Source organism: Phalacrocorax carbo, chromosome 2 (genome assembly GCF_963921805.1).
Source record: "Phalacrocorax carbo chromosome 2, bPhaCar2.1, whole genome shotgun sequence".
In the NCBI taxonomy this organism is placed as follows: Eukaryota; Metazoa; Chordata; class Aves; order Suliformes; family Phalacrocoracidae; genus Phalacrocorax; species Phalacrocorax carbo.
The window spans coordinates 128,693,135-128,707,400 of record NC_087514.1 but is presented as its reverse complement, the minus strand read 5'-3'; the positions used below and the strand labels follow the sequence as shown (position 1 = coordinate 128,707,400).

Sequence of the window (14,266 nt, the reverse complement as noted above, 5' to 3'; positions counted from 1 at the left end):
GCTCGCTGTAAACATCCACCAGGCTACTTCCTTCAAAGTGTTTTTTTAAAATTATCCCACAAATGGAGCTAGATTGACACATGCCCTCCTACCACCCTAACCAAAATAGTTTTCATTGCTTCCTTGTACTCCCCACTCTTTCTTTATCCATCTGTTCTCTTTTTTCCTCATACTTTGATTCTGAGTTGTTGGAGCAGTGTCAGCAGCAGGATACAGTTTCAAAAAAGGGAATATTCAGCTATTCTGGATGCTGTCAAAGATAAACACTGCGCAACAATATCCATTGGGAAAAAGTTATGTCGGAGCTGCATGCAGAAAAAATTTAGGATGATGACCATACAAGCCCTGCAAATCATGATTTTGTTCAAGTAGCTGCAACTCTTAGTTCCCTACTGTCACTGCTTAAGCTTTTCAGCAAAACAACATTTCTACTGAGCTCTTTCTTCTACTACCCATAGACGGGGTTAAAAAAAACCCAGTTAGTAAAGCGTTATAATCAGTATGGTTGAAAAGACAAATTTTGTAATACCTGTTACTAGCTGAAGTGCTAAAAGTTAAACAGGCTTTCAGATATTGTTGCATTGATGGTAGGAGTCTGAGGAGTGGCTAGGAAGATACCCTACTGTTGAGTCATGAGGTTCAGACAGGACCCCCTTGCTTTCTAAACTCCTTCTCCAAGAGGAGTCTAGGGGTGACTAAGTCCAGTCTTAGTCTCAGAGTTGGTCAACAGTTTATTTTCTGAGGGTTGTAGAAGTAACCACTTGTCAGAGTATTTGTTGTTAGTAACTAATTTGGCAGATGCCCAGGCCAATAGCGTTCAATGAGGACTATCACGGTGAGATTAATAGTACAATTTATTAAAGCAACAGATACACAAGTTCTTTGGATTACTGGTGATAATATTGCTGGTTACAAGACACACACAAATACTAAGAAAATGAGTATTACTGCTGGGCTACAAGTATGCTAAACAAATATGAAGCAACTCTAATATGAAGCAAAGCAACTCTAATATGTTAGGGATTTAAAGTTATTCTATAGAGGTTTCCAGTCTTACCCAAAGGCATCCCAGTGACAGGGAAGAAAGGCTCAGCCCGTCAACTGGGCCCAGAAGTCAGAGTGGTATGCGATTGTATCTTCCCTAACACCCACTTTCTCTTCACACATTTTATACTATTTTTTATCTTTCAGGTGGAGCTTGGGTGACTCTAGTCATACATACTTTTATTATGATTGGTGTAAAATTTCCTTGCTTTACTTTTAAAAGTGTAGACTAGAAGAAATTCAAAGCGCATGCCCCATGAGGGGTGGTCGCACCTTAGAGGCAGGTAACTTTTGGGATGGAGGTGCGTTTTGGTATTATAATGAACAAAGTTCACCATAAGGATAGCATTTTGTCAGAAGTGTGACGGACTGTTGGCCCAAGGTAATAAATATGCAGCATACCAGCTCCATGGTACCTCAAGGTCCCATTTATCACAGAGCCTGGCCGCAATGCCTCCACACCGCTCCACCCTCTGGACAACTCCTCTTAGAGTCAGTACAGCAAGTTCTCCTGGCACTGACAACATCTAAGGTTACTAGGGAACTTCTGTGGAATGGATTCCTCACGTATCAGCTGCACTTCACCCTGAAAGCTTCTTCAGTGCTGTACCTTGTCTAAAGACAGAAGTTTAATTTCTAAGTCACCTCCAGCGATTATTCCACAGATATATAATCCACTTCTTATATTTTAAACAATAGCAACAAACGATAAGAATTACAGGTTGGGGAAATGGCTCTAGGTTTAACTAATTGTGTTAATCAGGCAATTTGAAAGGAAAAGGTACCCAACTTCTACTGAGCAGAAAGTGATATTAAAGAAAGGAAGAGTTACATTCCTGTGGAAGTGAAAGAGAGAGTAATTACTATTGCCAGTGAAACAACGTGGGCGTAGCAGTATCTGAAGACTGGTAGAAATTATAATGTGCCATAAATCAATGCCTTTAGGAAGTCTGCTTTCTAGCATTCAGTAAAATCAGGATCTTTTTTCCTTAGACTTTCATTGGTCTCTCTTGAAGATCAAAGCTGATAAATGAAAGAGGGAAATAGCAGTCTGTGGAAAAAATCTTCTCCCTTGTAGCTCTGTGTTTCTGCCCTTTATTGACAGCAAATTCATTCTAATAAATGGTAGCGCTTAACTTCACCCACATTCAGAAATGTAGTCTGTCTTCATAGAGGACTGTCCTTGTGGATGAAAGTTTTCCCTACATTTGGGATGAAATACGAAGAGTTGTCTTTTCAGAGCAAATGTTTTAATATGTGGAGGCCTGGTTTTCTGCGTATTTTATTGGACTGCTGTTTTGGAGGTACACAAAAGGTGTTGTTATGTGGGTTTTGTGTTCTGTAGCTTGATAAACATTTCATTGACTTTGGTGTCTAGAAGGTTAATGTTACACAGGAGTGTTCTTGAAAGTGAGGAAGGTGAAGCTGGCTACTCAACCCCTAGAAGTAACAGAGTTTTAATTAAATCAAAGCCAAATGTCACAGATGTCCGCTTTGTTACTTCATAATAGCATAAGCTTGGTGTTGCGACTACTTTGAATCTCTTCTGACAGTGGTTCATAAAGAAGTTGGTGACCATCTTATGTCCTACGTGGTTCTCCAACATTAAAGAAAGTGTCTTATGTTGAAAACTGAATTATTCTTATTGTGTATGGAACTGGATGGGTCTGGATTGGAAGACTGAATACTAATTTAGTCCTTGCAAAGACGATGGCTTTTGGCAGGCTATGATGCTATTATCGTTTGGGATGTTGGGATGAGAAGGCTATCTCAGGCATAGAATTTGTCTTTGCTACTTTTAAAGAATAAAAGGGCAGCAGGCACCAAAATGTATTTTTAACCATCTAAGTAGAGCAGTGGATGGATGGCTGTGTCTGTGGAACATTTCCACTTAATGTGGAGATAGTGCACACTGCCAAAGAAGTTGAAATAATTGAAAAATACTGAACAACTAATTTAGTTGATTTATTATTTTGTCAAGTATTAATCTAAATATTTTCAATGCAAATAATTCAGACCTGGAGTCTCGTGAAGCTAAAGCACAGCACACTCAGAATCTGCAAAGAAATTCTGATTCTCTAGTTATGATGTAAAATGCTTTGGGGTGACTTCAGCGGGAAGTAGGTACTTGGAAATACTTGAGGATCTAATCCTTGTTCCTGTTAATACTCAGTTTTGCAGTTAGTATTGATACTTGAATAATACAGAGGTGCTCTAAGTATTAATTTATTAAGCTACATTTTAAATCTTTGTGTGAAAAGTGTCCTGTAAGTGAAACACTTGAGAAATTACAAGTGTAGTGACTTCTATTGGTTCTCTAACATGATGTATTTGATTTATTGTTGATGTGATCTGGTAGCCAGACTCCTCTCCCAATCACTTTTCTGATAAACTTCTTTTTAAGAGGAAATTATTTGTGAGGTTGAAATACCTGCATGTTTAAGGAATATAATCTGAAATAAATGTATTAAGAAATACATTTAATGCTGTAAAAAAAATCAAAGCCCTGGCTTTCAAAATGTGGCCAAGTGTAGCAGTTGTATGTGCAGATCAAATATTTATATGTGGAAATGAGTACTTACAGTGTAAATTCTTTCCTAAAACTCTTTCCTTCCCTATACTACCATTTAATCTACACCATGTAGGAAGAAATATTTTAATGTATAAAGTGCTTCTTGGATTTTTTTTTCTTGTAAAGAATGAATCTGTGTATGCAAATTGTTCACAGAAACTTGTGAGCATTCAAGATGAGTGTACATAGTAATTGAGCTGCAATATGTGGTACCTAGCCAAGAGCTGTATGGTATTTTCCTTCCATTTTAAAAATATTTAATTTTTAATTTGTTTGTATTACTTATTTATTACTCTTTTGAAAAGCATTTTGTTTGCTTCTAAATCAAAATGCCCTACCAATAATGAAATAAAATATATTTGACTGAAGTTAAGTCCTTACCTGCAGTATAATCAGTGTGTATTGTATATAGGTATAGGCAAACATTGTTTGCTACCCATTTCATTTTAGGCCTACTCAGTATATACATTTATTGCCAAAGTTTTACCATTGTGCTGTTTCACTGATGAAGTTCTCTGCTGAGAGAAGAAACCCATACCAGGAGGATCCCACCTGCTGTGTAGTCATGTTGTAGCTAGGTTGTAAATCTTGCTCTTGGCAAGAAAGCTTTCATCAAAGAAAAGAAACTAATATGTCAGGTAGAAATTTGGCTTTAGAAATACAGTATAGCAAGCGTTGTACTCACTGTTCTGCTAAGGATTCCTTGAAAATTAGTATCTCAACTCTCAGTTAAAGAAAATGTGCAATTTTTTTTTTCTTCCTATAAACTGAGGTTGTACTCCAAGGCTTTGTGATACTAACTCTTACAGAAGCAAACAAATCATGGAGTTCCAAAGAGTCTGAACTCCTGCCTTACACACATGCACTCTGATTCTCCGTGTTTCAGTCTCTCTTCACATCTTGATTTTAATAAACATGTAGTTATCATCAGAGTTTTCCAGCAAATAGGAATATAAGGTACAGTATGAAAGCAAAAATAGAAATATATGGAGCTGAGTGGCTTCAGGCTACTTGCCCATTTAATATATGCATCTTAAGTAGCTTAAAAATAGTTTAATCATTTATGCTGCTTTATATGTCACATTTTAATCAATATCTTAAGCATAGTACCTTGGAACTATAGTGAAAGCGCAGTAGTGTGAGGAATTGCTCACTGGCTTTCAACAGGTGTCATTTCTAGTTACTAATTAAGGATAGTGAATTTCATAGGAGGTTATTTCATTTTGAAGAAAGTAAGAAACTATTTTTTCCAAGCTAAATATAAAAATAAATATTAAAAGCTTTTAATGGTATCTACAATGCTATTTCTGAAATATATGCCCAAATAAAGCTTTTTTTTTTTCCTTGAAAAATACAATATTGGCACTACAAAGCCAACATATCCAATATGCAGGGTGGCAACAGAAATGCATCTTCCTTGTTCCAGCATTTCAAGCATCGGCGAAAGAATAACATAAATATTACAAGCTCACATGCTTATAAGTTATGAAATGTTTTGTATCTTCTGAACATATTTGTGACAGTTAAAATTCTGATTAAAAGTCCAGGACTATAAAATAAAGCTAAGGTTCTAATCTAGAAGTTATTCTGACAAGTGATAGCTCAGAATTCATATCAGTCCGTCAGGACTGTTGTATTGCCTTGTATGTTTTTTTTTAGGACAGATATTTTTGTTATTGAAATATGTCATAGAAATAAGACATCCCAGTTTCTATACTGCCATATCAATTCTTGTTTAGTTTATGGACATAAACATTCCATGAAAACATGCTAAGCATAAATTAATGCAGCTTTGAGGTCTGCCTTGTAATATTATTTAGAGGATTCATCATACAGCTGCTTGAGGAAACACAGGCTTGGAAGGTCCTGAAGTCTACTCCCTGGTACAATTTTTGGAAACCAATCCCGTCAAGCTCTATTTTAAAATGAATATGAGTTTTTTATTTGAGTCATTTTCTCCTTTTAAGGCTGCTTACAGAACCACATCTACAACAGTTATAAATTTTACATAAATTCCAATTTTAATGATGAACATTCATCCTAATATTTTCCTTTAGCTCAAATGGTTATTCTTTGATGTCCAAGGTCTTACCTGACTGATGTGTGTCTAGAGAGCAATTACTCCTCTTTTGGTTTTCTCTTTGCTAGACTAACCAAGAAAAATCTAATTAGCGTCCTCACATGATATAAGGTTCCTACTGCATTGATCAACTTTATAGCACTTCCTTTTCTTCATGGAGTTTGAAGTTATTGAAAATGGGTGAAAAGAATTGTACATAAAATTTCAGAAGAGCATCTTGAATGGTAAGGTATTCCTGGGAAGGTTGAAGAAGTATTAAAGCCATCTAATACATTCCAGGGGTGGGAGAGATGTCTGAGAGAAAAGGAAAAGCTGAGACAATAATGGAATTTAAACTAAACTAATCAGAATTCAGTGGGGAATCAGAAAATGATTTTGCACTGAGGGGGAAAACTATTAGGAAATACTGAAGAATTGCTTATGGGAATGCTTTGAAAAAAAAATGTGTACTGCAGTGGAGAAAGATATGCTGTGAAATCTCTGATTATGATTGGGAAAATTTGTTGACAGTATTTTGTTCAGTTTTAAAACCTGCTCTTGAATCATGCTGTTGCTATTTTGTTACATATATGACAGTGTATATACATGACTTCAAATAGTTGGGATGAATTATTCACTGAAAATCTGGCCCTTAACATGGAAGACTTGAATCAGATTATGAAAGATGGAGGTGTTTTTATTTTGCAAGCACTTAGGAAATTGTATGGCTTCTGTCAGCTAGCCCATACTTACAGTGGAATAGGGGCGACCAGACTTCTTAATGCAGCTTATGCAAACTAAGTGCCCTAATATTCCACAAGCAGAAGCTCAGAAGGGAGTCAAGTAATTACGTTTGAAACCTCATCATGCTGTCATAAGAGGCAGAGCTACCACAGTTTCACAAGTTCAAGAAGGGTCAAAAGTAGGACTAAGCCAGTCAGCCTCAGTTTAATCCCTGGGAAAGTGGTGGAATAAATCCTCTTGGAAACCATTGCCAAACACATGAAGGACAAGAAGGTGATTGGGAAAAGTCAGCATGAATTTACAAAAGGGAAATCAGGCATAACCAACCTCACAGCCCTCTACAGTGAGGTGACTGGCTTGACAGAGGAGGGGAGAGCAGTGGATGTTTTCTATGTTGACATTACTGAGGCTTTCAGCACTGTCTCTTGTAACGTCCCGATAGGCAAAGGAAGGAAGCAGAGGCCAGGTACGTGAGCAATGAGGTGGACTGAAAACTAGCTGACCAGCCAGGCTCAAAGCATTGAGATCAGCAGCATGAAGTCCATCTGGACAACGGTCACTAGTGGTGTGCCCCAGGGGTTGTTGATACTGGAGCTACTACTGCATACACACCTTCTTGTATCACCTGGATGATGGGGCAGAGAGCATCCTCAGCAAGTTGAGAGAAGATACAAAACTTGGGGGAGGCTGGATACAGCAGATGGTTGTGCTGCTACTCAGAGGGACTTTCTGGCAAGCTGGATAAGTGGGGTGACAGGAACTTCCTGAAGTTCAGCAAAGGGAAGTGCCACGTCCTGTACCTGGAGAAGAATGAGCCCATGCGTGCACTGGTACAGGCTGGAAGCCGACTGGCTGGAAAGCATGTCCAGAGAAAAGGGCCTGGGCATCCTGGTGGGCAACAAGTTGAACAACCCTAAGGAAGTGCATCGCCAGAAGACTGAGGGAGTTGGTCCTTTTCCTCTGCTCAGTGTGGGTGAGGTCGCATCTGGCATGCTGCATACTGGGACTCCCCAGTAAAAGAGAGACACAGACATACTGTTAAGAGCCCAGCAAGGGCCGCAAAGATGATTCATGAAGGGACCGGAGAGGCTGAGACTGTCCAGGCTGGAGCAGAGGAGGCTCAGTGGGAATCTTGGGTGGTCAAGCACTGGAAGAGGTTGCCCAGAGAGGTTGTGGAGTCTCCATCCTTGGTGATATTCAACAGCCAACTGGCCACAGTCCTGGGCAATCTGGTCTACCTGACCCTGCTTTGAGCAAGGCGGCTGGACCAGACGATCTGCAGAAGTGCCTTCCAAGTGACTGATCCAAGGATATCCTTGCCTGATCCAAGGACAGAATCCTCAGTGCTTCAGTGTAAATAAGGATTTTAGTAAAGTTGACATCTCCAATCAAAGGAAATTTCTAGAACTGAGCTTTCTGGCTCAAGACAACAAGCAATAACAACTTCATTATAGATAAAAACATTTGTGCAATGGGCACAAATTAAAAACAAGGAAATTGCGTCTGAACTCAAGAACACACATCCTACATAATCATATGATCTCTCAGAAACTTGTGGATGATACCCTTTTTAACATCTGCCAATAGAAATGGAAAACATGAGTAATTTACGCATTTCAGATTAAGCAGGTGGTTTATGCAGAAATATATTGAGTGATAGATCAGGTTAGTATTGTGTCTGTTATCATCCAGGAGCTCTCAGGCAGTTCAAAATGACCAAGGGACCAATGATTCTAGAAGGAATTAAGCCTCATAAAAGTAATTTGCTTTACTATTTCTTAATTTTTACTTGCACAGACATAGGAAAGTATGTTTATTTATTTAAAAAAAAGTTAACATCCAGTTATCTTTCGTGAATATCTTAAAGGTACTTTTACACAAGTTTATATGAACATATTTTTCATTTTATTGATTTATCTGTGAATTAAAAGCGCTTTCCTCTTTCTTCCTTTTTTGTCTTTTAAGTAGTCAGTTTTGTTTTGGAATTTAACACCTTTGTAATAACCCTATCACTATTAATGCATTAAATAGTTTCAAAACAAAATGCAAAAACAAGTAGGATAACAAGAGATATACAGTCAACAATTAAATGCTGTGCTGCATTCATACTTTAAAATTAAGTTGCCCATATATTGTGTAGCGAATATAATTCCTTCCATGCAACAGATGGAAGAACTGCGACTTAGAGGTGAAATAATCTATTTCAATTTATCAGGCAAGGTAGTAATAGAAACAAATAAAATTCAAATCTACTTGTCCCTGGTTGTATGTTTTAGCCTTAAAGTAGGATAGCTTTAGTTCAGCATGATAATGGGGAGTTGCCCTACCCAGTCCATAAGAGGTGATGAGGAGAGGGGTGTGATGAGTACTGTTTAAGCAGAAAGCACTTGTTTGCTGAGTGTTTACATATATGTGCCCTTGTAGGATGATCTGAGTTTGTTTCATTTTCTGAAAAAGGGCACTGTGATGTTGCTGCTAACTGCCAGGAATATTTAGCTGGAGTGGAGTGGCTTTGGCAGAACAGAAATGTAACATGGCATGAGCATAAAGGAGGAGGAGAGTCATCATAGAAGGTAGTCAGTGAACCAGAAAAGAGCTCTTCCGGCTAGTAGAATATGTGGTCACCACTGTCTCTGCATTTGAGATACTGGGGACTTTGTATACATAAGAATATTTGATTTCCCATCAATCATGTGGGCCCTCAGCATTTTTCTTAATCTCTCTCTGAACAGCTTCAGTTCGAGGTTATTATCAATCACTAGTGTCCGTGGATTTAAAGGGCAATGTTTATAAAGGTGGAGAAAGTTTAGCATTAAAGTCTCAGAATTCAGGTACAGATCAGAAAATCTGTATTTTCATGGTGGCTCTAGAAATGCAATGTTGTAAATATGGATCTGTGCATAATATTTCCATGATCATATTGGGAGTTTGGTTTTCTGGGTGATGTGGACAGGAAATGGATACTTGGAAACAGTGATGGATGAATGAACTTTAATTTCTCACCTGGTTAGAAAACTGTATTGGGGAAAGATACGGTTTACTTGAGATTGTACTCTAGAGACAGAGTCAGAGCTATAGAGCTAGAGAGAAGTGTTTGAAATAAAAATGATACAGTAGTTTAATTCAGGGAAAATATTTGCCATTTATTTTCCTTGTAGTAAAATTTAAAATAGTCAGAAAAGCTAAAAAGAACAATCTTGTCTTTCAAATGAATTTATGAATAATTTTAAAAACATGTATATGTATATATATATGGGAGTAAGGTAAGGGAATGCACAGCGAGAGCATTCAGTCACATCTCTTTCTCGTGATGACATGAGCATGGGGTAGGGAGATTACAAAGAATAGATACTATAATGTCATTAAAAGTTAGTCTACTCTAGGATTGACAGCCAACACAAGTTTGTATGCTTATTCCATGATAATTAATTACATGTGAATTTTGAAGCACATATACTCACCGGGTGAATAGGAGATCTCAATCAACATAGTTAAAATTATAATTTGTAATTAAGCTATAACTTGGTTTTATGTTGATAGGCATAAGTCACAACCACTTGCCAAGTTTTGCCCTCAAAATACCCTTTATATTATTACTGATCAAGATCCTGAGAGTACGTTTCAATGTATGACTTCCATAGAAGAGTTGCTGTAATCCATGTTGGGTTGACGTGTGTACTTGTGGAAGGACATTTTACTTACCCTGTATGAAGGCAACTGGTTCAAATTTATTTTTATATGACTTGTAACAGCCCCAAGGAAAGCAAATGCTTTTTCTTATATCTGTGCAGTGCGCTGGGTTAAAACTAAAGCTCTGGTCAATCTGCTCACTGTTTAGATCAAGCTAATCTGTATTTTGCAAAAAATTTTTGGTTTGGAGTTTCTCAGATATAGGTTTTGTGGACACAGTAGTTTACATGGGTGTGGTGAAATGTCCTTAGCAGTTCACTTGGCACTCTTCCTTCACAGTTTTTCCTTTTGTCCTCAGGTATAAGGTGAGAAGGTTGTTTTTTGGGCTGGTCCCAGCATATAAGGTGTTAGCTGGATAACTGTGATGTAAATTTATTGTATAAAAGAGCAAGGCACAAAATAAATTTGTTGAGATAAGAGTATTTAATGAAATTACTGTTCCCATTCTATAGCAACTCACAAAAAGGTTTTTACATATGGTGCAAGAAATTCAGTTGTGCTTAAAGAATATTTTTGTATGGTAAATATTTGCTTGGCTTCATCTTTGTATGGCAGCGACCCAACAGGTACTTCAGTGTGGATTTTGGCTTAGAGAGGTTTGTGTATATTGGCACGTTGTATGACGTTGCACATTACTAGATCAGATACATTTGTACTTGAAGAGTGAAATTTCTGAAGCTTTTTCACTGTCCTTTTGCCTTATTAGTTTCAAATCACTACCTCTGTGATCACAAAAATACATTAAAATAGATACTACATTCCTCCCTCTTTTATTCTCCACAGCAATGGAGTTTCATGAAAACCTGCACAATATAGGAGCAAGAGAAGGCTTAAAAGAAAGAAAACTGCAAAAATCAGTAGAAAGTTTTACGTGGAACATTACAATTTTAAAGGTAATGTGTCTTCCTTTGGTTAGTTACTGTATTTTTCCATTCACAACTGACATTCTAATGTTGTTACTCATCATTATTCTGTGTCACAATTCAACTGGATTTATTTACTTTTATAACCATATTCAGTTTAGTTTATGTAACTTGAAAACACAGCAGACTCTTAATGTGAATTTTTCTTATTTTCTATTGTTGGGGGGTGTTGTTTAATTTACTTTGACATTTTCTTCTTTTAACATTAACGGGATCCACTGTAATCTTGAATACATGGGTGAAACAATGAGTATTGATTTCTGTGGTGTGATTTGGGCTGGGAGGAAGCTATGCCACCAGTTAAACCCTGCTTTGTGATTTGAAAGGGAGCAAGAGTGTTAAGGTTAATGCAGTTACTGAAAAACAAAAGGGAAGCTATTGCTACTGCAGTCAGTGATGCATGGTCATTAATGATAAATACAAATTATATTAGTAATCCAGACTGGAGTAAGCTTGAGTATGTGTGAGCTGGAGATTCTCTTTGCATTTTGTTGAGCACATTTGCTTACGTTTTGACACAATAGTAAGTGATGAAGTATAAAAAAAAGCTTTCAGCCAGAGACCCTCAGGAAACTAGAATGTGGAACAGTTCAGGTTTCTTATCACTGCTCTTTGATCTCAGCAGAGTATATAAAAATTTTTAGAGATAGCAAAACTGCCTCCCTTAATTTATTCCCTTGGCACTATCCTTCTAGCCCAAATTATTCAAGTTTTCTGTTTACATGCACTAATGAGTTCTTCTCTCCCACTCAATCAAATATTTCATCACTACATTAAACTATAAAGTCTGTTTTAATTATAAATAAAATTATTTTCTCCCACATATTTTTTTATTTTTAGTTCTTATTGAAAATAGAAATCCGTATCACCTCTTCTTACCATGTACTACTACAGAAAAGCAGTAATGCACATGTATTTCTCCAGCTTTCCATGTTGGTTTAAACTGTTAAATTTTTCACGGTGTTGCTTGGTGCTTCAGTTTCCCTTGTGTTACACTGCATGAGTCCAGTGCAGAGGAAACTAAAAAAGAGGTTAAATTTGCTATAGCATGTACAGTTAATACATACTAAAAATATGAGTGCAGGTTCTGCTTATAGGTGTAAGGACCGGACTATCATTTTTCCTTTATTAGAGCAGCGTTTTCTGAAGACAGTATATGGGATGTGTGAAGTACCATTCCTGTGCTAGGGCACAGAGAGGATGGGAGTCAGTTCAGTGGCTTCGGCCAAATGTCAAGGAAAGAATTTATTATCCTTTCTTTACTTTTCCATCAAAGGTATCAGATATCAGCTTGGATAGGCAAATGTATTTTAATGCTGCCTGAAATAGCAGTACCTTTGCTTCGTTTCTGCTTTCCATTTAGAACATAAGGGTTGTGGGGGGAGGTTTGCAGTTGATGAGCAACTGAAATGTGAGGTTGTTTTCTCTGCATAAGCCAGGAATAGGGGCACCCGCATGGTAGATCTGACCCTTCAGAGCATTGAAGTGCTTTTGTGCATATCCGTAGGATTAAGGTAATTATGAAGTTAGAAGGCCTTCCTTTTGAAGAGATTATTGAGAAAATCCCTTCAGCATTGACTTGGTTTTTTTCTACTTGCAGATGAAGATCCTTCTGTAGGAAGGTGCAATTTGTCCCATAATTAATACTTTATAAAAAAAAATGGTGAGGTGTTTAATCAGCCTGTTGTCGAAACTTTAACAGGAAGTGTTAAAGAAAGTTCTGGTATGCTGTTAGATCTTAAAAGTTATTTAGAAGCATTACAGTTCACATAGACATCTATTAAATGCTGTTATTCACATTTAGATATACAGAAAGTTAAGAGGTCGTGATTAGTTTGAAGTAACACATTGGGGTTTTTCATTCCAGACACTTAACTATAGGCTGTAACTGTAACTTGTCTTGCATTACAAAATTAAATATAAAAAGTTTATGAGTTTCTAGGACACTACTCTTCCTGTCTGGAGAAAAAGACTGACAGTCATAATTTTTATCTAAGATGATGTTTTTTCATTTCCATTTCTCCTGTTCTCTAAAAAGTACGTGAGGACAGGGATGGAAAGTGAATACCCACATTTTTTACAGTAAAAATTGATCAGGAGAGTGACAATCTGGGCCCCTTTAAGAAGAATTTCTTTTTTTCTGTTGAATTCCCTGCCTATGTCAAATTAACTTCCTTCTTGAACAGCACAAAAATAAAAACCTGTCTATTCAGTGGCCCCAAATTTTGCTGTTCAACAAGCAACACAGCTGAGTAACCAACACACCGAAGGCAGTGCCATGCTTAGATGGATTTAACTTTTTAGTAGTCTTCTAATTAGGAACAGTATTTTACATGGTCTCTTGGCTGTGATTTAGGAATTGCTGTGTGGCTCTGAACAGCATTACTAAATAATTCTGCATGAACGGAACGCCATCCTGAGCTCCCTCACAGAGGAATCACTGAATGTTCACATGGTGTGGCTGATGTATTTTCCAAAGCAATTAAGCTGCATTTTACCCTCAAGGTACATATTGATATTTTTTTTCAGTTGGGACATTTTGACTACAGTTGATGCAACGGAAACTTTTATAAAATAACAAAATTGACACCTTAATTCTAGGGTAACTCTTTGTTTAGAACATCTGACGTAGCTATTAAGTATCTGTATGCGTGTGTATGCGTGCACCCATGTCACAATTACTGTTTTAAGGGGTTTTGTTTTTCCTAACTTGAAGCCACATGGCCAAATTAATTATTGATATAGTATGTTTGAATTCAGCTAAAATATCTCTATTCAGTCTCTATATGCACCCCATATATGCACATATAGATATTTGTTTAACTACAGAATGTCACTTAGAGTAAATTTAGTCTGAACTGTGTTGCCTATTTGAGAGATTTTGAGATTATACAGTATTATTCAGATAGGCAGTTTGCAAGATCATTTGCTTGTAATTTATTTATTATTACACAGACTGATAGCACTCATATTTTCTAAAAGTAATCACATTTCCTGTCAGAAGGAGTACACGGTTGAAGACAGAAAAATCTCTCTACTGTTGCAGCAGACTCCTACAAACAACATAATGTAACAATTTATGGACTTTTCTGGCATACCAACACTTTGGAAAAACCTATATAGGCTCAGAATTTGATATGCCCGTAGAAAGGGCATAACAGCATCTTTAAAATTAGTCTTTGCAACAAAAAGCTGTTTGAAACACATTGGGAGAGTTCAGTGGAAGTACTTGGA

At 37.1% G+C, this 14,266-nt stretch overlaps 1 protein-coding gene across 4 annotated transcripts in view; it reads left to right on the top strand.

The window, feature by feature from the left end:
* Positions 1–14,266, top strand: part of PLCL2 (phospholipase C like 2) — a 105,363-nt gene that overhangs the window by 84,621 nt on the left and 6,476 nt on the right. For 2 of the 4 annotated variants that reach the window (XM_064444310.1, XM_064444311.1), the window contains one exon: positions 10,893–11,002. In XM_064444310.1, coding sequence (XP_064300380.1) covers positions 10,893–11,002 — 110 coding nt within the window. Of the gene's footprint in view, positions 1–10,892; positions 11,003–13,388; positions 13,538–14,266 lie in introns of those variants that run through there. The other 2 variants (XR_010371699.1, XR_010371700.1) reach the window with 2 other exon arrangements.